General features: G+C 51.7%; 1 protein-coding gene across 4 annotated transcripts in view; it reads left to right on the forward strand.

The window, feature by feature from the left end:
* PAX7 (paired box 7) overlaps positions 1–25314 on the forward strand; it is a 118791-nt gene that overhangs the window by 37945 nt on the left and 55532 nt on the right. For all 4 annotated transcript variants that reach the window (XM_010385569.2, XM_010385570.2, XM_010385566.2 and 1 more), the window contains exon 5: positions 24293–24492. In XM_010385569.2, the coding sequence (XP_010383871.1) occupies positions 24293–24492 (200 nt within the window). The remainder of the gene's footprint in view (positions 1–24292; positions 24493–25314) is intronic.

Raw genomic sequence — 25314 nt, forward strand, 5'->3', positions numbered from 1 at the left:
TGTCAATGACCTTCCCACTCCACACCCAGGAACTCTGGCCCACCTGTCTACTTATGTGGGATCCCTGTCCCTAAGCCGGTCTAACCAGCACTGGGAGTTGAGGAAGGTCCAAGCTTTGCCAAGCCAAGGCCAGTGGGACACATGCCCTCTGCCCAGGTCCCAATCCTCCCTTTTCTCTGAAGAATTAGCTACATGCCTCCCAGCTGAGCTATCAAAAGATGCTTCCTCCACATCCCAGTCTCCTAACCATGCTGCCTCTGGAACCGAGTAGAATATGGCAAAATTCCAAGCAAAACCCAGGAGCCCAGGGGCAGAGGTCCTCAGCCTTGGCTGCACACAAGATTCATATGAGGGAGCTTTTACAAATCCTAGTGCCCAAGGTGCACCACAGCCCCATTAAATCAAAATGGACAGAGGGTAGAGCAGTATTTTTTAAAGCTCCTTGAGCGATTCCAAGGAGTAGCCCAGGCTGAGAACTTCTGGCCCAGCGTCAGAGCTGTGGATATTCCAGCCACATTAGGTGCCTGAGTCACACCCTCTGAATTTCAACGTCCTGGCCCACACAAAGCAGGCACTGTCAGGATCATCTCACAGAGCTGTAAGGCAGACAAGAAGAGAAACCAGTGTGAGACAGCAGTGCCTGGCACCTAGTAGGTGCTCAGTAAATGCTTGTTAAAAATAATGATGGCCAGGTGTGGTGACTCACACCTGTAATCCCAGCACTTTGGAAGGCCAGGGCAGCCAAACTGCTTGAGATTAGGAGTTAGAGACCAGCCCTAGCAACATAGTAAGACTCCATCTTTACAAAACATTAAACAAAATTAGCTGGGCATGGTGGCATGTACTTGTGGCCCCAGCTACTCAGGAGGCTAAGGTGGGAGGATGCCTTAAGCCTGGGAGGTCGGGGCTGCAGTGAGCCTAGATCTTGACACTGCACTGCAGCCTGGGCATCAGAGTGAGACTCTGTTTCAAAATAATAATAATAATAATAATAATAATAATAATAATAATAATGACATAACAAAAATATTAACAGCTCCCATTTTTGCAGCACCTACCTGGTACCAGATACTTTGCGTGCATTCACATAAACTTTTCTCTGGGCCTGAATGATTCCTGGGACTGGCACCACTTTTCCTAAGAGGAGGGCTGCCTTTGTGCTGGCTTGAGGCAGGCGGGTGTGTCTGGAAGCCCTGGAGCAGGACCCTGGCTGGTTCTTGTTCGAACACGTCTTAGGTAACTTTTGGCAAACAGTGACTCAGCTGCCCTGGCTGTAGATGAGTTCTTCCCAGGCCAGGCCTGGCTTCCTCAAGTTTCCTCCTGCAGCATGTCAGGGCCCAGGAGGATGCAGTAAGCACCTGTGTCAGTTTTCCTCGGGGACCCTTGGGAGGGATCGGGGGCCAAGGGACAGGGGTCTCTCTTTTCCTTCTCCTTTCTGATGTGTTTGTTTTGCTGGAGCATCCTCCTGCCTCCTAGATGCTGGGGCTCAGAGAGGCAGAGTGAGCAGCCCAAGGGCACCAGGATTCAAACCTAGTTCTCAGTCTCTAAAGCCACATTCTGCTGGCAGCAGCCTCTGGTTCCACAGAGCAGGGGAGCAGACGAGGAATCCGTAGCCTCTTTAGAACTCCAGAGCCGGTGTCCCAAGTCAGTGGCCTCAGGATTTAGCAAAAACAGTGACCGTAGGGTGGCACCCTCAGGAGATATGCTGTTGGCCACCCCTTCACCTCTTACTGATACACCCCCAGGGTGTCTGAGAACCAGTCCCAGCTCTCTCACTGACTGCTGGGTGACCTCTAGCAAGTCACATTCCCTCTCTGGGCTCAGTATTCGCATCCGGAAGATAACCAGTTGGGACTAGGTTGTCTCTCAGGTTGCTCCCAGCTTGAACCGACTCTTTTGATGCAGAAAGGATGTCTCAGGCTTTGGAGACAAAGTCTGTACTGGAAAGCTGTCCCAAAAGGGAAGGCTGGTGCTTGCCCCAGACCTCAGTACAATCCCATAGTCTGCTGCTTAGAAGCTTTGAGACGTGGACAGCAGCTTGGCCTCTCTGAGCTCTGGCTTCTTTATCTGCAAATGGAATGATAATGGTTGCAACATAGTTGTCATGGATAAAGGAGCTAATCCACAAAAAGCCCTTAACAGGGAGGCTGAGGCGGAAGGATCATGAGGTCAGGAGTTCGAGACCAGTCTGGCCAACATGTTGAAACCCCATCTGTACTAAAAATACAAAAATTAGCTGGGCATGGTGGCACGCACCTGTAGGCCAGCTACTCGGGAGGCTGAGGCAGGAGACTCACTTGAACCCAGGAGGCAGAGGTTGCAATGAGCCAAGATCGTGCCACTGCACTCCAGTCTGCGTGACAGAGCGAGGCTCCGTCTCAAAAAAAAAGAAAGGAAAAGAAAAGAAAAGGGCCCTTAATACCTCCTGGTACATAGGAAGCGCTTTCTATGAGCTGAAATTTTCACTGATGAGGATTTCTCTGCATCTTAGACCCCCTGCCTATAAAATAGTACCTACCTCATGGAGCCATGGCAAGGCTAAAATGCAACAGTGAGTGCTTGTAGCTTGGTGTCCAGCAAATGATCCCAACTATTATAAAATCAATTATTTGCATGGGTGTGGCTGAGTCTCCTGTTTCCAACCCACATCTTGAGAGCAGCAACTGAGGAGCGGAGCATTGCAGGGCAGGGTGGAGGTGGCTTTTGTTTGCCCTACCCAGGGTACCAAAGACATTCTGTTCCCAAAGTCCTGAGTGCCCAGGCCCAGGGAACCTGCCTGTGCCCCTCACACCTCCTCAGCTGTGGCCCCACCAGCCCTAGCCCAGGCCTAGTTCTCCACTAAGCACCCCTCCACTCTTGCTTTACCTCAGGCCTGAGCTCTTAACCCCTAATTCATGAAACCTGTTGACTCAGGGCCCAGACCTGCAGCCCCAGGCATCTGTCCATCAGTCTATCTGTCCATCCGTCACACCGGAAACTTTGCTGGCCTCTCTTCAGGGCCTGACCAGAGGGTGCCAGCCAGGCGGCAAGGACTGCAGGCCATAGAGACGACAGCCCGGGCCGGTGTGGGTCCCTCCACCTGGCTCCTTGTCCCATCAGGCACCACTTAAGAGGAGGTACTGTTACATGTAGAGCGCGAAGGCAGGGCTGGAGACGCCTTTAGAAATGGAAATTGGACCCATTTGTTTATAATTTACTCTCTGACACTTAACGGGAACCCGATGGGACCAATAAAGGCTCAGAACTCACCCAACTCCTGCCTCAAAAGTGCTGGAGTCAGTCCAGTTCTCTGGAGGCAAACACATCTCAAAGCCAGGCAAGCCGCTTGGCTCCCAGCACCCCATACCCCCTCGCTCCCTCCCTCCTCGCTAAACTTCTGAAAGACCCCTCGCTGTTCCCTAGCTCAGTGTGCCTGCCAGCCTTTCCAAGCTGTGGGGCAGGAAGGCAGCAGGACTTGCTTTCGAGGTAGAGAGGGGCCTAGAAGGCAATTCGGGAGAGGACTAGAATATTCTGGGCACAAGGTAGGCAAAGAGAGGGGGCCAGTGATGGACGAGGAATCCAGTTTTCAATTTTCCTCTACAGAAAAATGAGTGCATGAGAGACAGAATAATTTTCCACTGTGCAGGCCCTAAGTGAAACCTCCTTGAGACATTGTGAGTTATTAAAGAGGAGTAAAGAAAAGAAATGGTAAAATCAGTTTGCCTTTAGCAGAACTGTACAATGCACTCTTATTTCCAGGGGAATCTAATTAGAGGGCAGACAGCCGAGCTTGGAAGGGGAAGAAAGCCAGAGGTTGGGGCTGGGAGGCCCCAGTGGGCCAGGTGGGAGGAGGGTGTGATGGTGGAGGTTGGGCCCTGGGAGAATGACCTTGGAGAGACATATTCCCTCCCAGCATCTCGGAGGGCTCAGCAGGCCTGGATTCAAATCCTGAATCTTGACCCTGCCTTATATCTTTGGGTTGCTGGCTTAACCAGAACCTCCACTTTCTTCATTTTAAAATGGGAACAGGCCAGGCGTGGCGGCTCATACCTGTAACCCCAGTGCTTTGGGAGACTGAAGCAGGAGGATCACTCGGGGCCAGGAGCTGGCATAGCAAGACCCTAACTCTAAAAAAAAAATTAAAAGTGAGCCAGGCATGGTGGTTCCCTAGCTGCTTGGGAGGCTGAGGCAGGAGGATCGCTTAAGCCCAGGAGTTCGAGGCTGCACTGAGCTAAAATTGCACTACTGCACTTCAGCCTGGGTGACAGAACAAGACCCTGTCTCTTAAAACAAAAAAGCAAATAAATAACTAAATAGAATAGGAAGAATAAAGTTCCTGTTGGTGTAGTTGTCAAGATGAAATGAGGGAATGTCTGAGCAGAGCTTGGCACATACGGGGCACTCCGTGAGTCTTTGTTTCTGTCCCTCCTCATTCACCAAGGTGCTCAGCCTGATATCCAACCCTAACAGCTTCCTCTTCCCACGCACCCTTGATAATACCCTTGACTTCCCAGAATCTCCCTTTGCCATCTCCTCTTCTTTCACCACTGCCCCTCTGAATCTAGCCACCAGGTCCCCTGGCATCCTGGTATTACAGGTCTAGCTTAGCCTCTGAGGCCACCAAGATATCCCATTCCCCTGTCTCTTACAGAATACATAAGATTCTTATAATAAAATATCAACTTTTTTTGTTTAGAAAGATATAATAGGAAATAAATGTCCTCAGGATTGTAAGGGTGCACCATGCACCCACCCAGCAGAACCATGGCTGGCAGGAAGTGTGTGTCCTTCCACATCAATTTCAGGAAGCACAAGGTGCAGCATCTTCCCAGGATACGCATCCCTATCTCAGATGCAGCGTCCCCTCCTGCCAAATGCAGCCCCAGACTGGACAGCACTGTTTTTGTTTTGTTTTATTTTGAGATTGAGTCTTGCTCTGTGGCCCAGGCTGGAGTGCAAAGGTTAGATCTTGGCTCACTGCAACCTCCGCCTCCCATGTCCAAGCAATTCTCCTGCCTCAGCCTCCCGAGTAGCTGGGATTATAGGCGTACGCTACCACACCTGCCTAATTTTTGTAGCTTTGGTAGAGAGGGGATTTTCACCATGTTGGCCAGGCTAGTCTTGAACTCCTGACCTCAGGTGATCTGCCCTCCTCAGCCTCCCAAAATGCTGGGATTATAGGAGTGAGCCACCGCACCCGGCCAGAGCACTGGTCTTTCATGCAGCCTCTATCAGGGCTATTTAGAGCAAGCACAGCATGGCGCTGATGCGGGGAAGAGGAGGTAAAAGAGTGTGGATGCAGCAGCACTGGCACATGCAGAGCTGCAATTTCCAAGGCCTCCTCACTGCCCTCCCTTAGTGAAACGGAGATGGAGTGGCAAGGGGTCTGTAGCACGGGTTCTGACTCCTGACGGACCTGGGTTAAAGTCCTGACCCAGCCACATATAGCTGTGTGACCTTGGATAAATCACTGCCCCTCTCAGAGGCTCTTCCTTAGGACTGGTTTAATATTGATGCCTACCATCTCTGAGTGCTTGGAATAATGCCAATTATGAATGCAAAGCTTAGTACCTGGCATAAGGCAAGAGCATCCTGGACACCCGTTACCACTGTTTTATCCCCATGGAGAGGACCACGTGCTCTTCAGAACTACGAAGCCCAATCCCACACTGTCAGCTCCTTAAATGAACACATTTTGTCCACCCCCAAATATCTAGAAGCATGACTTTGTGCCCTCTCAGAAGCAGTGCGTCTTCAGATTCTACCACCTCCCTGCTAGTTTAATGTAACTAACCTATGGCTGGCAACACTTTTGGAAAATAACATTGTTTATTTGATCAAGATTCAGTAAACTGGGCTCAGAGCAATAATTGCCCCAGGGTGCGAGTAACAGGTTTTATTTTTATTGATCAGAAAAATGTTTTTTATCTAAAACACATCAAACTTTTAAAAGGCGTAAACAGCAGGATCAAATTGAATTTTAACTCCTTTAAAAAGTGTCTCCTTCAGGAACCCATTCCAAAGATGTCCGACTCTTTGCAGTGAGATACTCAAACCCCAGGGTGGATGAGGGATTCCACGGGCAGGGGAGGGTGTTTTGGAGCTATAATGAAGACACTGCATTTGCATTTGGGGACCCACTGAGTGGCTGAGACATCTGGAAGCAAAAGGGGGAATTTGATAGAGTACCTGTGTTGGTTTAGAGTGTCATTCCTCAACCTCTTGGAACTGTTCAGCTGGCTAGCTGGGGCTTCCAGCACGGGGCCAGGTATCTGCTGTTGCATAAATACATCTCTAATGAAATTACTGTACAAAACAATCCCAACATACTCACCAACAATCATGTTGGCTTGAAGAGCAAACTCTTTGGAACATTGCACCTTATTGCACAGATCTGGTCATATGAGAGGACGCAATTCTTTCATTCCTTTAACAAATGTCTATTGAGCAATTACCGTAGGTCAGGCCCTCTTCCGGGCATTGAGGATAAAGCAATGAATAAAACAGATAAAAATCCTTATCTTCATGGAGCGGAAACATGGTTCCTCCAAGTAATTCAAGAGGGGAGGCTGGAAGGCAGCTCATGGAAGAGGTAGGTGTCAGGTGTGGTTCCTGACTTCAGCCTTTTAAAGGCCACTCTCCTGATACTATGACAGCTCTTTACCTCTTTGCCAATGACACACCTGATTGCTGAACACAAAGGGAAAGATGGTGAGGAGAAAAGGGACTTAGGGAAAGAGCCAGGATGGAGAGAAGGGGTGAAAAGAGGTGATTCCAGAGCCCGGAGCAGGCAGGGAGGCAGGCTTCCAGGCTGTGGTCTGTCAAGAATCTGATGACACAGCCACCATGGCAAGTTGCAGGAGCAGGCACAGAGAAAGAAGTTCCCCCTCCAAGCTGACCCCTTGGCATCATCTCCACCCTTTCCACGTGAAAAAGATCCAGGGCTTTGGAGCCATGAGGGGCTAGGACTTGGCACTGCTGTCTGTCCCTCTGTTTCCTCTGTGGTGATGGGGGAGAGGGGTTGTTTGTTTCTCCCTATGCTCTTGTTCCCTTTCACAGGGCAGCATGGTCCTGCTTATTTGCTGTTGCTAGTTTTCTCTGCATTTCTATGGAACACCGGTTCTCAAATTGTGAACCACCACCCCCCACCCCCACCAACAGCAGTGGCAGCATCATCTGGGAACTTGCTGGGAATGAGACTTCCTGAGCTCCCTCATGGGGCCCGACAACCTGTGTTTCCAGAGGCCCTCTAGGTGATTCTGATGCTGCTGACACTTGACAGCTCGTCTAGAAGATGTAGGGGAGGTGGCTTGCTTTACTTAAAATGCATTCATTGGCTTTGGTGTCTGCCCCACCTGGGTTTGAAAGGAGACTTTGCTACTTAGCATCTGAGCAAGTCTCCACATCTTTCTGAGTGTTTGAAAGAGTCGTCTTCCCATGAGATGATTGTGAAGATTCTGTGAAAGGATGCAGTGCCCACTGACTTCCTGGGACATAGTAGACCCTCAGTAGCCCCCTTCTTTCCTCTGTGGCTGCCTTACCTGACACACACCAACCATGAAAAGAAGCCGAAAGTGTCCAATAGGCACCATCTTAAGATGTTAGAACCAAAAAGGGACTATTTAGCCCCACCCAGCCCACCCAGTTTTATGGGTGAAGGAACAGAGGCTCAGAGAGGCCACCTACTTGGCCAAGGTGACATAGCATGTCAGGGCATCTCTCCTGTCCCCAGCCCGACTGTATGCCGGTGTTGTCCTGGGCTCTGGAGGTGGGATAATGAATACATCAGATACAGCCCAGGCCCCCTTCTCGGGCTGCCCCTCCCACCTGCTGTCCTGCTCTCTGAATAGCTTTGCAGAGACTCCCAGCCAGGAAGCCAGAATGAGCCCCCGGCTGCTTTTTGTAAACAGCTTTTGGAGTCTCATTTTCTGTCACAGCTCTCATAACTAGCTCAGAACGGGGCTCATCCCTGTGTTCAACCCTGATGTGTTGAATGAATTCATATCTTGAAGGCGTGGCTCTAAGTTCGAGTCTTTCTTTCACTTCTTCTCTTGGTGGTGTTTCGGGGGACAGGAGTCTGGGCAGTGGGGAGATGAAGCAGACCCCAGGATCGCTCCCCTGATCAGGGCAGGTGACGGCCCTCACTTAGCCTCCCATCTGCCCACCAGCATCCCTGCACCAGGAGCTGGTTCCAAGCCAGGTCCGCTCAGGACCAAGTTTTCCAGGGTTGGGGCATCCGCCTGACATAATACATAACAGTAATTAAGAAATAAGCCACCTCGCCCAGCTTCACAGCAATCATTTAGCTAAGTAACTACCATGGTCCAGTGCCTCAAAAATCACCATTAGAGTACGCTCCTTATGGCCATAAAATTTCTCGTTTTCTGCCTTTCACCAGCCTCCCCCTGCCATCTTCGCCTTGCTTTATTTATACATTCGTCCTCAAACAATGGCAATAAACTCTTTCCCAGAGTGTTGCAAATCAGAAATTTGTCCACATTTTTCCACCACCTTCCACTGTGGACCTGCTCTGCCTGGGAACGGCCCAGCCAGGCCAGCTGGAGAGGGCTGGGTTGCTGTAGATTGATGGAGGCACGACAGGATGGGGTTGCTGGGGAGAGAGGGTGGGGAGGGGGCCAGCGGGAGAATGCACTATGAAAGGCCTCTCGCTGCCCAGCGACCAGCCAGAGACACAAGGGGCCCATGAGTGGCTGGAGGAGGGGAGGTGAAGTTGGGGGAGGAGAGGGGAAGGGAAGGATAAGGCGTCCCCACCCCCTTCTCCTAAGAGGAAAAGAGGGGGATTGGGGGATCCCGGGAGGCAGGGCAGGCCCCAGGCTGAATGGGAGGGTGATGAAATTGGTCCTTCCCCTCCCCCACAGGAAGCAGATGATCTCAGGGCGTCCTGTCGCTTGTGCTGCACACCACATAGCTTAGGATCCTTAGGATCGTACCCCTTTCCGAAACTCCTCACCACCCCCACCAGTCAATGATCCTTTCTCCAGCAACAGGCATTGTTGAAAGCCAGCCACACTGTATGCCCAGCACTGTCCTGAACCCTGGAGATGGGGTTTATCCATCAGATACAGCCCAGGCCCCTTCTCAGGCTGTTCTTTGAGATCCAGGAAGACCCCTCGGTTTTAGGGGTAGGGAAAATGCGACTTAGAGAGGGGTTTAGACTCAGCAAAGGTCACACAGCAAGTTGGAGGTAAAGTCAGGGACAAACTTCAGGGTTTCAACCCCAATCCCCCTCGTCTTTACAACCAGCCCGCAGGCTCCTCTGGGGAATGTGAAGAGTCCTCTCATCTAAATGGGGCGTGCTGGTTGACTGCAGGTGATTTGGGGGACACTTCTGCCATGATAACTCGTGTTTTAATCTGGCGTTCCTGGAGGCAGTAACGGGAAATAACCAAGTTGATAGCTTTGGTGTTGGTGTCTCCAGAGCACCGGTGAAGTCTGTTTCATTGGGTGGGCTTCTCAGGTGGAGATTTTGTTTCTAAGGGGGGCAGCATGGCCTCCATTATAGCAACTGCCCCAGTGGTGGGCGTGTCGGGCTTATGTTTCCAGCGATCCTGCTTGACTTTCTCATCAGCACTCCAGGACCGGCACACAGCATGCCCATCTTTCGGAGAGCGCATCTCTTTCATGATGGCAGGATCCTGAGATCCCTAGTTCGCGTCGCGATGAACATTAACTGCTGTAGCTTTTGTTAGTGTGGTTTGTGAGGCACCGCTGGATGCTTGGTAAACACCTGTGGGGCACATGCTTCTTTGTACACCTTGCTAGGTGCACAGAATGTTAGGTTTCAGAGTTTTCCTGGGAGGCCTATTTGAAGGAAGATAGAAGTGTGGGGATAGACGGGAAACGGGAAGGATAGAAATAACTCCAGAGGGAAAGGAAACTGGCACAGAGTCCTGGGGGAGAAGCTCCGACTTTGGGGAAGCTTAATCAGTTCTCCTCGCTGTGCTTGTGATGACGAGGGTGGCTTCTTTATTTAACTGATGGCTACAGTTCCTATAGACTGTGATTAAAAGCATTCTAGCCGGGCACAATGGCTCACGCCTGTAATCCCAGCACTTTGGGAGGCTGAGGTGGGCAGATCACGAAGTCGAGAGTTCAAGACCAGCCTGACCAATATGGTGAAACCCTGTCTCTACTAAGCATACAAGAATTAGCCAGCCATGGTGGCATTCGCCTATACTCCCAGCTACTCGGGAGGCTGAGGCAGGAGAAACGCTTGAACCCGGGAGGTGGAGGTTCATTGAGCCAAGATCGCGCCACTGCACTCCAGCCTGGGTGACAGAGTGAGACTCCATCTCAAAAAAGAAAAAAAGAAAAAGAAAAAGAAAGACAAGTAAAGAAAAGAATCATTTAACCAGGCACAGTGCCTCACGCCTGTAATCCCAGCACTTTAGGAGGCCAAAGCAGGTGGATCATCTGAGGTTGAGATTTCAAGACCCGCCTGACCAACATGGAGAAACCCCTTTTCTACTAAAAATACAAAATTAGCCAGGCATGGTGGTGCATGCCTGTAATCCCAGCTACTCGGGAGGCTGAGGCAGGAGAATTGCTTGAACCTGGGAGGTGGAGGTTGCAGTGAGCCGAGATCGTGCCATTGCACTCCAGCTTGGGCAACAAGAGCAAAACTCTGTCTCAAAAAAGAAAAAAAAAAAATTCTAGAATGATAGGAACCGCAGAGATGTCCTTAGTCATTCTGCCCTCGAGCAATGCCCAGTATAATAAAAAATAGAGTTTCCACCCTTGAGGAACTCCCAGTCTTATTATAAAGGCACATCTCTACCCTGGGCTGTCCTCAGTTTGATGGGAAGATGGACTTTCCACACATACCCACATATCCACTGAAAGCTAATTATTAGTCTCTAGCAGGAGTTGATACCAAGGGCTGAGAGGACAGCACGGGCAGCAAATGCCACAGGGATTCAAGCAGAGTTCTCTGGATGTGGCAGTCTTGGAGGGTTTCATGGACTATGTGGCCTTCGTGTCTAGACTGGGAGGATGGTGGGGTTAGACAACAGGGACTAATTTGAAGGTAACATCCCAGGGCACAAGCCGGTATGGAGGCTGGAAGTGGCTCTGCAGGGTGGGCATGTTTGAGCCGGTGCAGAGGACCTGGCACGGCAGGCTCAGAAGTGCCACCTCAATGGTTAAGAGGGCACTGGGACCAGCTGCCTGGCCTTCACTGTCATTCTGCCATTGAGTTACTTGACCCCTTTGAGCCTCAGTTTCCTCACTTGACCCCTTTGAGCCTCAGTTTCCTCACCTATAAAATGGGGTACTGATGAGCATTGTAGTGAGGTGATGTGACTTGCTACAGGAAAGGTGCTTCGTAAGGTCAAAGCACACTAGCAGTGGTTTGAATGCTTCTTCCCCTGTGGCCTTCACACCCAGCCCCACTGGAGGACACTGCATGGGTTCACAGAGCCCCGTCTTCAGGGTAGAGTGAGCCCCAGGTTTAAGTCCTTCTTCATGGCTGAGCCCAGAAGCAGGGAGTTACAGGGCAGAGGGAGGAGGCTGAAAGCCATTTTCCATCTCCACCTCCGAACAACTTTCCAACTGGACACAGCCCCTCTGTCTCCCAGGGCTCCAGTACTGAGGAGGGGTGAGGGCGTAGGGAGGGGGAGAAGGAGGGTCCCGCAGGCTTGGCCTCTCAGGCATGTGGTCCTTTCACAGCCTCTCTGTGGGGTGCGGATGGGTGATCGGGCTGCCTTTTCCTCGCCATGTCGGGCAGCTTCATCTGGCCACTGGAGCCCCAGCTACTGCTCTTTCGCCTCTGCTGATTTTGAGACCTCTCCTTAGGCCTCCCCTGCTCCAGCTTCCTGGGTGTCTGTCTTCCTCTGGCCCCTTAGTGCCTCCAGCATTTATGCTACAGCTGAATCACTTACCTGAGACCACCTGGCCCCTTCTTCTCTGTAGGTACATTTTGCATCCAGGACAGATTTCTGGGGAAAGGATGGGGTGGGATGGACGTGGGGTCTGTGGGCATGGCTTGGGGTGTGCAAAGCCTCCACCATGGAAGAATAAGGAAAGGATGACAAACGCGTGTTCATTCATTCAGTCATTTGCTCATTCATTCATCCGTGCATTCATTCCTTTGTGTTTTGTGCCAGGCAAATGTGCTTGCCTCTGAGGGACACAGAAGTAAAATAGGTCCACGCTACATGGAGGGGCAATAATAACAAGGGCAGCAATAATAACAGCTAACATGGATTGGGCACTTACTGAGTACCTGGAACTGTTCTTGCCTTGCAGTAATTCCTTTCATCTTTGCGCATGACAACTCTATGGGGTTAGTACTAGTCTTGTCCTCATTTTACAGATGAGGAAATTGAGTCCCAGAGGAATGAAGTCACTTTCCTAGGTTAGTGGGGGTAGTCGTATCAAGGGTACCCCATTCTGTGTGTTTCTCTAGGTTCCCTCCCCTGGAGCTACACCAGTACCTTGGGGAGTAGGCAGGGTGGCAGCTCTTATTCCCAGGGGATGGATAAGCAGATGGAGATTCCAAGAGGACAAGTGACAAGTGACATGCTCAGGGTCACACCGTAGGTCATGGATGAGCCCAGAGTGCCAGCTCTCCATCTGCCAGGCTTCCGTTTTGAAGGAGAGGAGAGACTAGGTCTGGGAGTGGTGGCTGGCAGGCTGGCCAGCCCAGAAGTGCCCATCACGCACAAGGCTGGGAGCTCAGCCTCTGTCCAATTTTCCTCACCTCCCCTCCTCCTTTCTGTCTCCCATCACTCTGGCCCTTTAGAGATAAGAAGAATAAGGCTCAGGACTTAAACATACCCAGGAGTTATGGCTGGTGGGAGGCAGATTCCAAACTCGAACCCAGGTCCGTCTGACCCCACTGCCTCTACTCTTCTCACCTCTCCCCCAGTGCCAACCCTTGCTACCTCCACCACACTCTGTAAGACAGGACCAAGTGGGCAAGCCCTTCAGGAGCAGCATAGTGACCTCTGCTCTGCCCAGCACAATCGTTGCTCTCCCTACTGCTTAAATAACTTGGGTGAGTAAATGATTGAAATAACCCATAAGAGAAGTGAATGAGAACTAGCGAGTAATTTCAAGATGGACTTAAAGTCACAGGAAGAGTGTAAAAGATTTTGAGCCGGGTGTGGAGGCTCACGCCTATAATCCCAGCACTTTGGGAGGCTGAGGTGGGCAGATCACTTGAGGTCAGGAGTTTGAGACCAGCCTGACCAACATGGAGAAACCCAGTCTCTATTAAAAATATGAAGTTAGCCGGGTATGGTGGTGCATGCCTGTAATCCCAGCTACTCGGGAGGCTGAGGCGGGAGAACTGCTTGAACCCAGGAGGCGGAGTTTGTGGTGAGCTGAGATTGTGCCATTGCACTCCAGCCTGGGCAACAGAGCAGGACTCCGTCTCAAAAAAAAAAAACAAAAAACAAAAAAAAAAGATTTGGAGCTGAGCTCCTCTTAGAGTGGGCCTGCCCCTGCCCCCCAAGGTGCCCTCTTAAAATGTCCCACCTTGTCCTCCTCACTAATCCACAGCTGCCACCCCTTCCAAAACTCCATATTAGCTGCACAGGACACCAGCATGATAAAGAGACCGAGTTGGAAGGGTCCTCATGACATCTTCAGCTTCAGCCTCTTGCCTCATCTCCCATATGTGCTTTGTGCTTGGTACACAGCTTGGTGCAGAAGAAAGAGCTCTGGGTCTGCCACGAGAATACAGGGCTCTGAATTCTGTCCGTGCAACTACATAGTACCATTTCAAGCAGTACTACTTCCTTCTTCCTAGAAAGACTTCTTCCTGGCAGGAATGTATACACAGTGCCCTCTAGTGTCTAAGGACAGTACCATGCTGCTAGCACAGAGCCAGTATCAGAGAATGCCCCACTGCAGTTTCCCCTTGCATCAGATTTTGTGGTGCAAATCATCTACCTAGGGCTTAGAATTTTATTTTATTTTATTTTATTTTATTTTATTTATTTTATTTTATTTATTTTATTTTATTTTTTGATACAGAGTTTCATTCTTGTTGCCTGGGCTGGAGTGCAATGGTGCAATTTCTGCTTAATGCAACCTCCGCTTCCCGGATTCAAGTGATTCTTCTGCCTCAGCCTTCAGAGTAGCTAGGATTACAGGCATGCACCACCATGTCTAACTAATTTTGTATTTTTAGTGGAGACGGGGTTTCACTATGTTGGTCAGGCTGGTTTCGAACTCTTGACCTCAGGTGATCCACCTGCCTGGGCCTCCCAAAGTGCTGGGATTACAGGTGTGGGCCACTAGGCCCAGCTGGGCTTAGAATTTTAAATCCGGCCTGGTGGGGTTGGATGGGAGCTCCCTGGAGAAGAAAAAGTTTTGTCAAGTTTTGTGAACAAGGGGAGAGTCCAACTGTGGCTTTCCTAAAGACACTCTCCTGTCTCCCTCCTCTCCTTGAGTTGGGAGAGTGAAATTGAACCTGTGGGCTTCTCTCAGTCACTGGGAGACAGCGTAGGATTTGGAGTCAGACAGAGCCTATTTGGATCCTCGTGTTGCCAATGCTTCCCGGCCCCCAGGAGGCCTCTGGGGCAGCCAGAGGACCTGGCCACGGAGCCTGAGGCCTGGGTTCTGGTTAGGGGCCGGCGGCACCCTTCAGATGTCAGCATGGAGGGGTCTCGCCCTTTGCCTGCTGTTGGGCCCCATGGAGGGGGAGGAGCCATGTCGGCCCCTTTCTAGAATCCCCTTCGAGAAGAAGCAAGAAGTGTTCCCAACTGAATCAATGCCACCTCACCCTGTCTTCTTCCCAGTAGAGAATTGGAGGTGTGGGGAGCAGCCTGAAGTGGGTGGGACTCCAGCCCTGGAAAACCCCACATTAGAATCCCCACCCTGCCACCTTCTGCACAGTGGCCCTGGGCAAGTCCCTGAGACTCAGCTCCTGTCCCCTCCTCTGGGACCAGCAACTTGGCTATGTAGCCTTGGTCCAAGGTTGGAGATAATGGACTCCCCAGATGTGCTGTGGCCTTAAGACATACCCAGCCCCTCCTGGGCCTGCCTGGGAAGGGGAGAGAGGAGGCACTGCCGGGCTGTGGGCTGGGGTAGGCAGGGCCTGGGGAGTTGATGGAGATCCCATCTGTCAAGGATGGGTCTCAAGGGGAAGGTGCAGAGCCCCCTGTCTACTCCTGTACCCTCACTCAATCCCCTTCTCCACCTGTCCCTGCACTACTGCCCAGCTGTCTGGATGGGGCAGGGCACCTCGCTGGGGTCCCTGCTCACCAGGACAGGGGAGTACATGTGTGGGGGAAGAGGCTGGGGGTAAGGAGAGTAGTCGGGTACAGCCAGAAACCAGAGCAGGGCTAACTGGTCAGGCGGTTGACTCAGTGGCTCCATCCAGGACCTGACCTCCCCTCCACCCATCTCCCCTGCACCGCTAGAGTAGGGCTGGGTTGATTTCACCTTTGAACTCCCAGATACTGGGACTGAGTGAGTACACAGACACATTTGAAATGAATCAAGCGTGGATAGTTTTGCTCTGTCCCAGCAATGAAAATGCAGCTATGGGCCGGGCGCGGTGGCTCAAGCCTGTAATCCCAGCACTTTGGGAGGCCGAGGCGGGCGGATCACGAGGTCAGGAGATCAAGACCATCCTGGCTAACATGGTGAAACCCCGTCTCTACTAAAAAATACAAAAAACTAGCTGGGCGCGGTGGCGGGCGCCTGTAGTCTCAGCTACTTGGGAGGCTGAGGTAGGAGAATGGCGTGAACCTGGGAGGCGGAGCTTGCAGTGAGCTGAGATCCGGCCACTGCACTCCAGCCTGGGCGACAGAGCAAGACTCCATCTCAAAAAAAAAAAAAAAAAAAAAAAAAAAAAAGAAAATGCAGCTATGGATACCTTAGACCCAGAGGGAGGAGAGCACCGAGGAAGGCTTACCTGTCAGCACTGTTGTTTTTCTACATTTCATTTTCTTTGAACATTCAGTTGTTACCAACTCAGCACTACTTTATGTGCTGTAAGATACCAACTCATTTTATCATCCATTCATTCATGCAACAAATATTTGAGTGCCCACTTTGTGCCGAGCATTGGAGATTCGGCAACGAACAAAAGGACAGTCAAGAATGCCCATTGGCCGGGTGCGGTGGCTCACACCTGTAATCCCAGCACTGTGGGAGACTGAGGCGGATGGATCATCTGAGGTCAGGAGTTTGAGACCAGCCTGGTCAACATGGCAAAACCCTGTCTCTGCTAAAAATACAAAAATTAGCCAGGTGTGGTGGCAGGTGCCTATAATCCCAGCTACTTGGGCGGCTAAGGCATAAGAATGACCTGAGCCTGGGAGGCAGAGGTTGCAGTGAGCTGAGATCAAGCCACCGCACTCAAGCATGGGCAACACAGGGAGACTGTCTCAAATAATAATAATAATAATGTCCATCCTTGTGGAGTATGCAGTGGGTGGTGGACAGGTGCTGGGAACAGATGATGAAACAGAATACATAGCACATCTGTCATATGTGCTGAGGGAGAGTTGGGGGTGTCTCTGTTATTATCTGTGTTTTGCATATGTGGGGGCCACAGAATCCAGCCAGACTGAGCCCGGAGCCTGTGCTCCTCAGTGCCCGCTCTCCTTGGCCTCACCAGCTGCAAACTGCAGCAGTTCACCAGGCCATGAGGAGGGCAGGAGGGGACGTAGGCAGAGGGCACAGCTTGTGCGAAGGCCTGCCATTGCTGGGGGAGAAGGTGGTGGCTGGAGTCCAGGAAGAGATGGGGTGGGCAGATGCAGGACAGGTTCCAAGCTAACAGGGACTCAGGATCTCCTGGCCTCAGTGCTGGGCTGGCTGCATGGGAGCCATGAAGGGAGAAAAGCGGAGATTAAGGACAGGCTGGCTGGGTGTGGTGCCCAACACTGAGATGAGCACCCAAAAGGAGTGTGAGCAGAAGAGGTGGACTGTAGTGGAACACTTCATCTTCTCCTGGGCCCCCAGGGAGGTTTAACTTGGAGTCCAAGCCCCTGCCTCTCGGTCTGATCCCCCCTCGCCTTGTCCTTGTGTGCGGTCTGACTCCGGCAGCCATGCCCAAGCCCGATGCACTGTGCGCTGGTTACAGCTGAGTGGTTCCCTCAGAGGGGCAGGGAGGGCTCCTGCCATGGCCCCAGCTTGCTGGGCCCCCAGCTGAGCTGTAAATGACTTTTCCATTTTCTGAGACCTGCGCCCAGGCCTGTTTGGTATTCAGGGAGGCCTGGCCTACTCTCGCCAGCTCTCAGCTCTGCCCGAATTACTTGATTAAAACGCATATCAACTATTATGTGATTCATTTCTCTGCCACAGCTCCATGCCGGGGCCTATGTTAAACTGTAATAAAAGCTGGGTTGGGAGTCTGCTGGAGAGGGGAGCACAGGAGCATGGGTGGGAGGGTTTCTGGGGGGTATGAGGGAGGCTGAGAGAGGGACCCCAAACCTCAGGGTCACTGCCGGCCTCCACTGATCTGGAGTGGGTGATTTAGAGATGGGTCAGCTGCTTCCTGGTCCTCTGTGAGCTGGGTAGGTCCAGAGATTGTGGCCACTTTAGTTCAAGGCTTTTCCTCTGGCAAAAGATGGAGGAGGGAAAGGGTGGGGATGGAAGAGAGAAGCCACACTGGTTTTCGGGATCAGAAATGGAATTTTCCATCACCCGGGAACTTGCTGTAGCCAAATTGGCCTTCTCTGGACTGGACTGGGAGTCCCGAGTCCTGGGTTTACTTTGCAGCCTCACTGCCCTGGGACTCCACTGAGTATCTGTAAAATGGGGTAACACTGCCTGCCTTCCCCTGCCCTTATTGGGAGAGATTATAATGGGACAACAAAAGGCCTTGTAAACTGTAGAGCGCTGTGCACAAGTGCAGGGGGGTGACTGCTGCAGTGTGTCAGAGTTCAAGAGGAACGTTGTGATCGCTCTGCCAAGCTCTATTCATTCAAGAGGCCTTTACTGAGCATGTGCTGTGTCCCAGGCGTAGTCCCTGCCGCACTCAAGGATCTCCCAGCCCAGTGAGACTCACAGACCCATAAATGATTGAGTTCAGTGTCTCCTGATGAGCTTTGAGAACCCCAAGGGGGGGGACTGAAATCACCTTGGATGGGCCCAGGAAGCCCTGCTGGAGGAGGTGACCCAAGAGCTGGATGGTGCTGGATGAGCACTCTCAGGAAGAGGGAAGGTGCTCTGAGCAGAGGAACCTCGTGTTCAAAGGCATCAAGGCAAGACCCACCTGGCTCACGCACTCACAGAAGTGTGAGTGACTGGACAGGGAACTGCATGGGATGGTGCGGTGAATGGGGACACATGGGTAGGGCCTATGATGGTTGAGGCCTTGCTGGCATGGCGGAGGCTTCCTGGCACACGCTGGCAGTCAGTGATGGCTTCCAGAGGTCAGTGGCTGTGAAAGGAGGCTTTGAAGGGAGAGGCAAAGGCTGGGGGAGAGATGACCAGAGCTGCCCCCAGCAACCTTCCATCCATCACCATCACCATCACCAACACCTCAGCCTGGGCTTGACTCTGCCTGGAGCTGAACTTGCTCCTGCTCACCCCAAAGCTTTGACAACGCAGACGGCTCCCAGCACCTCCCGCCCCTCATTCTATCCCGAGGCTCTGCTGCTCTAACGAGTCACACGCTGCCTTGATGTTTTACGTCTGTCCTGTGCCCTGGTTCATCTGGCAGTGTTTCCTCCACTGGACTGGAAAATCTCCAGGACAGGCGTGATACCTCCTCTATCAGACTGGGAGCTTCCTAAAACAGAGGCTGTTTCTCCCCCATGAGATTGGGAGGTCTCTCAGGTAGAAGCTGCAATTCTCCTTTGCTCAGTATGGACTGCCCCACATCCATAATTAGAGACAGGATCCAGGAACCCAGAGAGAGCGTCTCTCCCTGTATCCTTCTCTTTTGGTACAATCTCCAGACCAGCACTCCCTGGGACCATCCATTCCTTAGCTGTTTGAGAGTGTGAGGGCAGGAGCCGAGGCTGGCCGTGAGGCTGCTCCCCCACTGCACACCCCGAATCTGGCTGCCGTTTAATGAATGCATTCCCATGTTCACTCCCCCCACATCCCTCTCCCCGAACCAGCTGCTCAGGCTTCACCAAGGTACCAGCTTTTGGTGCACAGAAGTCTCAGCCCCAGCCAGCAGGGCCTCTGTGGCCAATTCCACCTAATCCTGTTGATTAACTCTGAGGCTAAACAGTTTCCAGGGGTGGGGAGCGGGAAGGGCACCCCAAGAAATTGGGGGTGCAGGAAGCTGAAGTGAGGTTGATGTGGTGGCAGTGGGGCTCTTTGTGTCTCTTCTCATGCTGCTTTGGCCCTGTACTCCCCACCCTGTTTCCTTTTCTGTCATCACCACTGTCATTGTCCTCATCATCAACAATAGTAATAGCCTTCATGGGTCTTTGAGGTTGCAAATTACTCCCATCATCTTTATTTTATTTTATTTCGTTATTATTTTTTATTTTTATTTTTTGAGACAGAGTCTTGCTCTGTTGTCCTGGATGAAGTGCAGTGGCATGATCTCAGCTAACTGCAACCTCCACCTCCCGGATTGAAGTGATTCTCCCACCTCAGCCTCTCAAGTAACTGGGATTACAGGCGCGCACCATCACGCCTGGCTAATTTTCATCTTTTTAGTAGAGACGGGGTTTCACTGTTGCCCAGGATGGTCTTGAACTCCTGACCTCAGGTAGTCCACCTGCCTCGGTCTCCCAAAGTGCTGGGATTACATGCGTGAGCCCCCACACCAGGCCCCATCATCTTTATTTCACTCCATTGTCAAAGCCATCCAGGGAGGTGAAAAGGATGTATTGTTATCTTCATTTTTATAGCTGAGAAAACCAAGGTCCTGAGAAGGGGAGTGACTTGTCCAAGACCACACAGCTAGGGAAAGACAGAGCCCACAAGCCAGGTCTCAGGCTGCCAAGACCAGGACTCCTGATTAGGCCAGGGCTGTCCCAGAGGACCCTCAAACTCCCTCCCAATGTGTCCCTTCCCGCCAATTCCTCTCCAGGGCTTACTGGTTGTGTGTCCTCCATCCAAGTGACTGAACCTCTCTGAGCCTCGGTATACCTGTTTGTAAAAGAATCAATAGTCCCAGCTTCACAGACCTATGAAGGCTGGCACAGAAGTTTCTAAAATGGGGGTCTCTTCCCCTGAGCTTGGCCAAGGCGGGTGGTGGAAGCTCTTTTTCAGGGGTTGAAGTCACAAACAAAGTGCAATTCTGTTCTCTTGAGATCTCTCTGGATCTCAGTAGACAGCGAGACAGAGCTCTGCCCTCCCCACTTAGTGTCCAGAGGGTTGTTATGGCAACCTCCAACATCCGAGAGGATCATGCCAGATCCTCTTGGACAAGAGAGACCTGTGGGCCCTGCTTGGCCTTCCCCAGTCTGGGTTTCGGTCTGGGCATCTCTCTGGATCCACGGAGTTCCCCAAATCCCTGCAGAATAAGGAGTGGGAAGGACAAGGAGACAGGAAGGAATTAGACCTAGAACTCCATGGTGAGTCTAGAAAGCTGCAGGTGACTTGCAGGACTGAGGGATCAGCTGACGCATGAGAGGGCACTGAGGCCGGGGCTCGGCAGAAGCACCTTGAATTTTATCTATCAGTGGCATAAAGCAAATGTCAGTCTTTTGCTAACTGCAGTCATGATTTTGGTCACAACTCTATATCTTGTCCTATTATTTCCTTAATATTTTACTATATCCAAAAGCACCTTTAAAAACCAAATTCAAGGGTACTAATGCTCTTATAAATGGAAAATGAGTATCGTTTCCTATAAATAGATGGGAACCATAAAAACCATAAATAGCATAAAAACAAGCAACGTTGTTAAATTCTACCTAGAGACTTGCACATGGGAAGCTGTGAGCTTGGGGCCTGCCCTCTCTTTGTTAAGAAGAGAGGAAAACTGTGTTAATGACTGTCTCAGACTGTGCTGGCCTCAGTGGGGCCACCAGCCACGCGTGACTATGTGAATTTGAATTAAAATTAAATACAATGAAAGATGAAATTCTTCGGTTGCGGTAGGGAAGTTTCAGATGCTCAAAACCCCATGTAGCTAGTACTGCCACATTGAACACTGTGAATCTAGAACGTTTCCATCATCGCAGAAACTCTTATTGGACAGCGCTGCTCTAGAACTGAATGGAGACTCAGTCAGATTAGTATTTCCAGGCCAGGCGCGGTGGCTCACGCCTGTAATCCCAGCAATTTGGGAGGCCTAGGCTGGTGGATCACCTGAGGTCAGGAGTTCAAGACCAGAGTTGGAGACCAGCCTGGTCAACATGGCGAAACCCCATCTCTGCTAAAAATACAAAAATTAGCCAGCCGTGGTGGCATGTGCCTGTAGTCCCAGCTAATCGGGAGGGTGAGGCACAAGAATCATTTGAACCCAGGAGGCGGAGGTTGCAGTGAGCAGAGATGGCGCCACTGCACTCCAGCCTGGGTGACAGAGCAAAACTCCATCTCAAAATAAAAAATAAAAAATAAAAAAGACTAGGATTTCCCCCAGGACAAGCCTGTGCCTCCTCCATCAGACTGGGGCTTTCCAAGGATAGGGCCTGTGTCTGCCCTCTGACCTCTGTGAGGTCAGACCTCACAGCTCTGAGGACAGTCTCTGCCCAGAGATTGCACTCCCTACAACTCTGGTCTCCATCCCACTCAGCTCCTCTCTGAGCTCAAGTGTCCTCACTGTTGAACTGAATCTGGTGCCGCATTCCCCATCCACGGGCTGGCCTCCCTGCCTGCCTGACAAATGCCTGCTTCCTTCTTCTGAAGCCCCAAGGGCTGGCTTTCTCAGTCACCGTCAGAACACTGAGGTTATGCAGTGCATTTCAGGAATTGAATCCTTGGTGTTAGTTGTATTTGGCTCTGAGCCCCAGACATGGTGAGGAAGGGCCCCCAGGATGGCAGCTGTGCCCACCGTGGTCTCCCCACAGTGACGGGGGGGCTGGGTAGCTGGTAGCCCCAGCAGGAAAAGCAAGGGCAGAGGAGGGGGTTAGATCTGACCCCAGATCTCTGCCCTTGGGGATGAGGCAGGCCACGATGAAGGCAGGACTCCCTTGCAATCCGTTCCTTCGCTGTGTGGCATGGTGTCATAGTCAGAGACCACCTGGCACTGGCCAACAAAAAGCAAGGATAACTTCCCAATGGACAAGATAGCAGGATGGAAGCAAGTGGGCCCAGGGCAGAGAGGCATTGCCAAGATGGATGACCCTCCAGGCTCATGACCTCCCACACCCCCAGGCCACACCCACCAGCTTCCTGGCTATGAATGTGGCCCCATGATTAAATTACCCAGCATGCCTTTTGACACACCAGGCCTTTGCATGTGCTCTCCCCTCTGCCTGCAGTGCCTTTCCCTTCACCTCCACTTAATATCTAAGGCTGTACTAGTTTCTCTTTTTGTTTTTGTTGAGGGGAGGAGGGGGTTGTCCCTTGGGGGAGGGGTCTAGGCCTATTCATGTAATTAACACTTGAAGCGATTGGGAGGAAGGGATCTTTGTATTGGTGGAAGGGGTCAGGGCGGGGAGCAGTGTTTGAGTGCACCTCACATTACCTTTCTGGGACTCAGTTTCTCCCACCTCTGATGCAAGCACGAGGTCTCCCAGGCTCTTCTAGCTTGACTCAGGCTGAGTGCTCCAAGCCCAGGGCTCAGGTCCCACCTTGCCCACTGCATACCTGGCCTCTTCAGGTGCATAGCAAATACTCAATAAATGCTTTGGGGGAGGGAATGAATGAGTCAATGACAAAAAATAAAAGTGCTTCCAGGAATACCAGAGATGGAGAAGGAGAGGAAAGGGGAGAAAGAAATGAAGGCAAAAGAGAAAAAGGAGGAAGAGGAGTGGGGAGGAAGGAAGGTAGCCTCTGAGTGTCCGCTCTCTTCTCCATCTTCCTTTCTGCTTCCTCTTCTCCATGCTCCCCTTGGCTCCCCAGGGGCTGCTGAGGGGCAGCTTCAGAACCCTAGCTGGGAGATGCCCTGCTAGCATCCCCTCTGCTGGGTCAGAGATGGGCAGGAGCCACAGGATTGATGGGGACAGGGAGCTGGTTCCTGGGTATCTCAGTCCCAACAGCTAAGGAGGCTGAGCAGGGGCTTCCTGCAGCCTCCCTAACTTGGGCCCAGGGCTGAAGCAGATTCCTGGCCTGATACCCCCAATCAGGCCTGAGAAGTGAGCTGGCTCCAACCTTCTGGGCTCTCCAGGCCCAGGAAGCAAAAGGCCTTCACCCACCCGCAGTCTCCATGGTGGAAATTAGTGGGGATGATGGGATGGGGTCCATGGCCTTGACCAAGGTCATTCAGGTGAGGTCTCCTCTAGCCTAGGGGGATCCCTCACACGACCCTGGGACATCCCAGATAGAGCTTGTCAGTGGAAGTCACCTAATCCAAACCCTTCATGTCACAAATGGGGAAAGTGAGGCCCGAGGAGGGGAGGTGGCCTTCCCAGGGTCACTGGCATTTAGGAGCAGAGTCAGGCCTGTAATCTAAGCTTCTTGATGGGCAGCTCTGGATGCATGCACTTTTTCTCTTTTTGAGACAGGGTCTTGCTCTGTTGCCCAAGCTGAAGTATGGTGGTGTGATTGGCTTACTATAACCTGGAACTCATGGGCTTGAGTGATTCTCCCACCTCAGCCTCTTGAGTATCTGGGACTACAGGCATGCACGTCCACACCAAGTTAATTTTCTTACTTTTTTTCTGGAGGTGGGGTCTTGCTATGTTGTCCAGGCTGGTCTTGAACTCCTGGGCTCAAGACCTGGGCTCAAATAATCCTCCTGCCTCAGCCTCCTGGGCTCTAGCAATTCTCCTACCTCAGCCTCCCAACATGCTTGGATTACAGGCATGAGCCACCATACCTGGATGCCTTTTTCTTAAAGTCAGGATTATTGAGGTATAGTAATATACAGTAAAAGTCTGCCCTTTTAATTGAGAATATAGTTCTATGGATTTTGTCAAATGTATCTCACCATGAAACCATCCCTTGAGTCTTATGTCATGGACATCCTTGCATGTCAGTGGAAATAAACAAAATGCCCAACCAGAGGGGACTGTTTTGTTGCTGTTGTTGTTTGTTTGTTTGTTTGTTTGTTTTTCCCTAAAGGGAAAGATTTTGCAAGAAAGTATTTAAGCAGTACTCTAGGGTTGGGTATGAAGGTTGTGTCCCATCCTTCACATTGATAAGCAATGCTAGGGTGAACATCCTTCTATCTTGTGCTTGGGAGGAGTCTGATCCTCAGTGCAGTGATGGCTCCTAGGTGGGCACGAGTGTGCCTGGTGCTCTCCTCCCAGACCCGAGCACCCTTCCATCTCTCTAAGCCCCTGCCCTCTCCCTCCCTCCCCTCCCACTGCAGGGAACCGGCTGGATGAGGGCTCGGATGTGGAGTCGGAACCTGACCTCCCACTGAAGCGCAAGCAGCGCCGCAGTCGGACCACATTCACGGCCGAGCAGCTGGAGGAGCTGGAGAAGGCCTTTGAGAGGACCCACTACCCGGACATCTACACCCGCGAGGAGCTGGCGCAGAGGACCAAGCTGACCGAGGCGCGTGTGCAGGTGAGGAGGCACCTGCGGTGTTGGTGCTGCAGGTATACTCCAGAGATTCAGAAGTTTGGGATGGCCAAGGTCAGTGGGTTTAATGGGACGTCTCAGGGGGGTTTACAACAGGTTCAGGGGGTTGTGTAGACAAGTAATGCCACCAGTGCAGAGTTAGTAGGCAGCAAATGTTGATTGACTGAGAGCTGGACAGCCCAAAGAGGAGGGAAGAATGGAGGAAGAGATAGAGGGAAGGGGGGAAGAAAAGGAAGAAGGAGGAAGGGCAAGAAGGATGAAAGAAGGAATGAAAGAAGGGAGGGAAGCCAGGTGCAGTGGCTCACACCTGTAATCCCAGCACTTTGGGAGGCTGAGGTGGGCGGATCACTTGAGGTCAGGAGTTCAAGACCTGCCTGGCCAACATGGCAAAACCCCATCTCTACTAAAAATACAAAAATTAGCTGGGCGTGGTGACGGGCACCTGTAATCCCAGCTACTCAGGAGGCTGAGGCAGGAGAGTCACTTGAACCTGGGAGGCGGAGGTTGCAGTGAGCCAAGATCACACCACTGTACTCCAGCTTGGGCAACAGAGCAAGACTCCGTCTCACAAAAAGAAAGAAAGGAGGGAGGGAGGGCATTAGTTCAGCCAGAAGAAAGGGTTTGGGGAGTATAAAAATCTCCAAATCTCTGATGAGCAGAGGAAGTGATCAGGAGGAAGATTTCCAAACAAGCCTAGCTTCCTCTGATGGGTGATGAGTGTCCCGTTACCGGAAGCATGCAAGTAGGCTAGGCAGGCCAGTTCCTGGCAGGTTAGATGCATCAGGGCAGGATGGGCAGCCCCTGAAG

This window comes from Rhinopithecus roxellana, chromosome 12 (assembly GCF_007565055.1).
Source record: "Rhinopithecus roxellana isolate Shanxi Qingling chromosome 12, ASM756505v1, whole genome shotgun sequence".
In the NCBI taxonomy this organism is placed as follows: Eukaryota; Metazoa; Chordata; class Mammalia; order Primates; family Cercopithecidae; genus Rhinopithecus; species Rhinopithecus roxellana.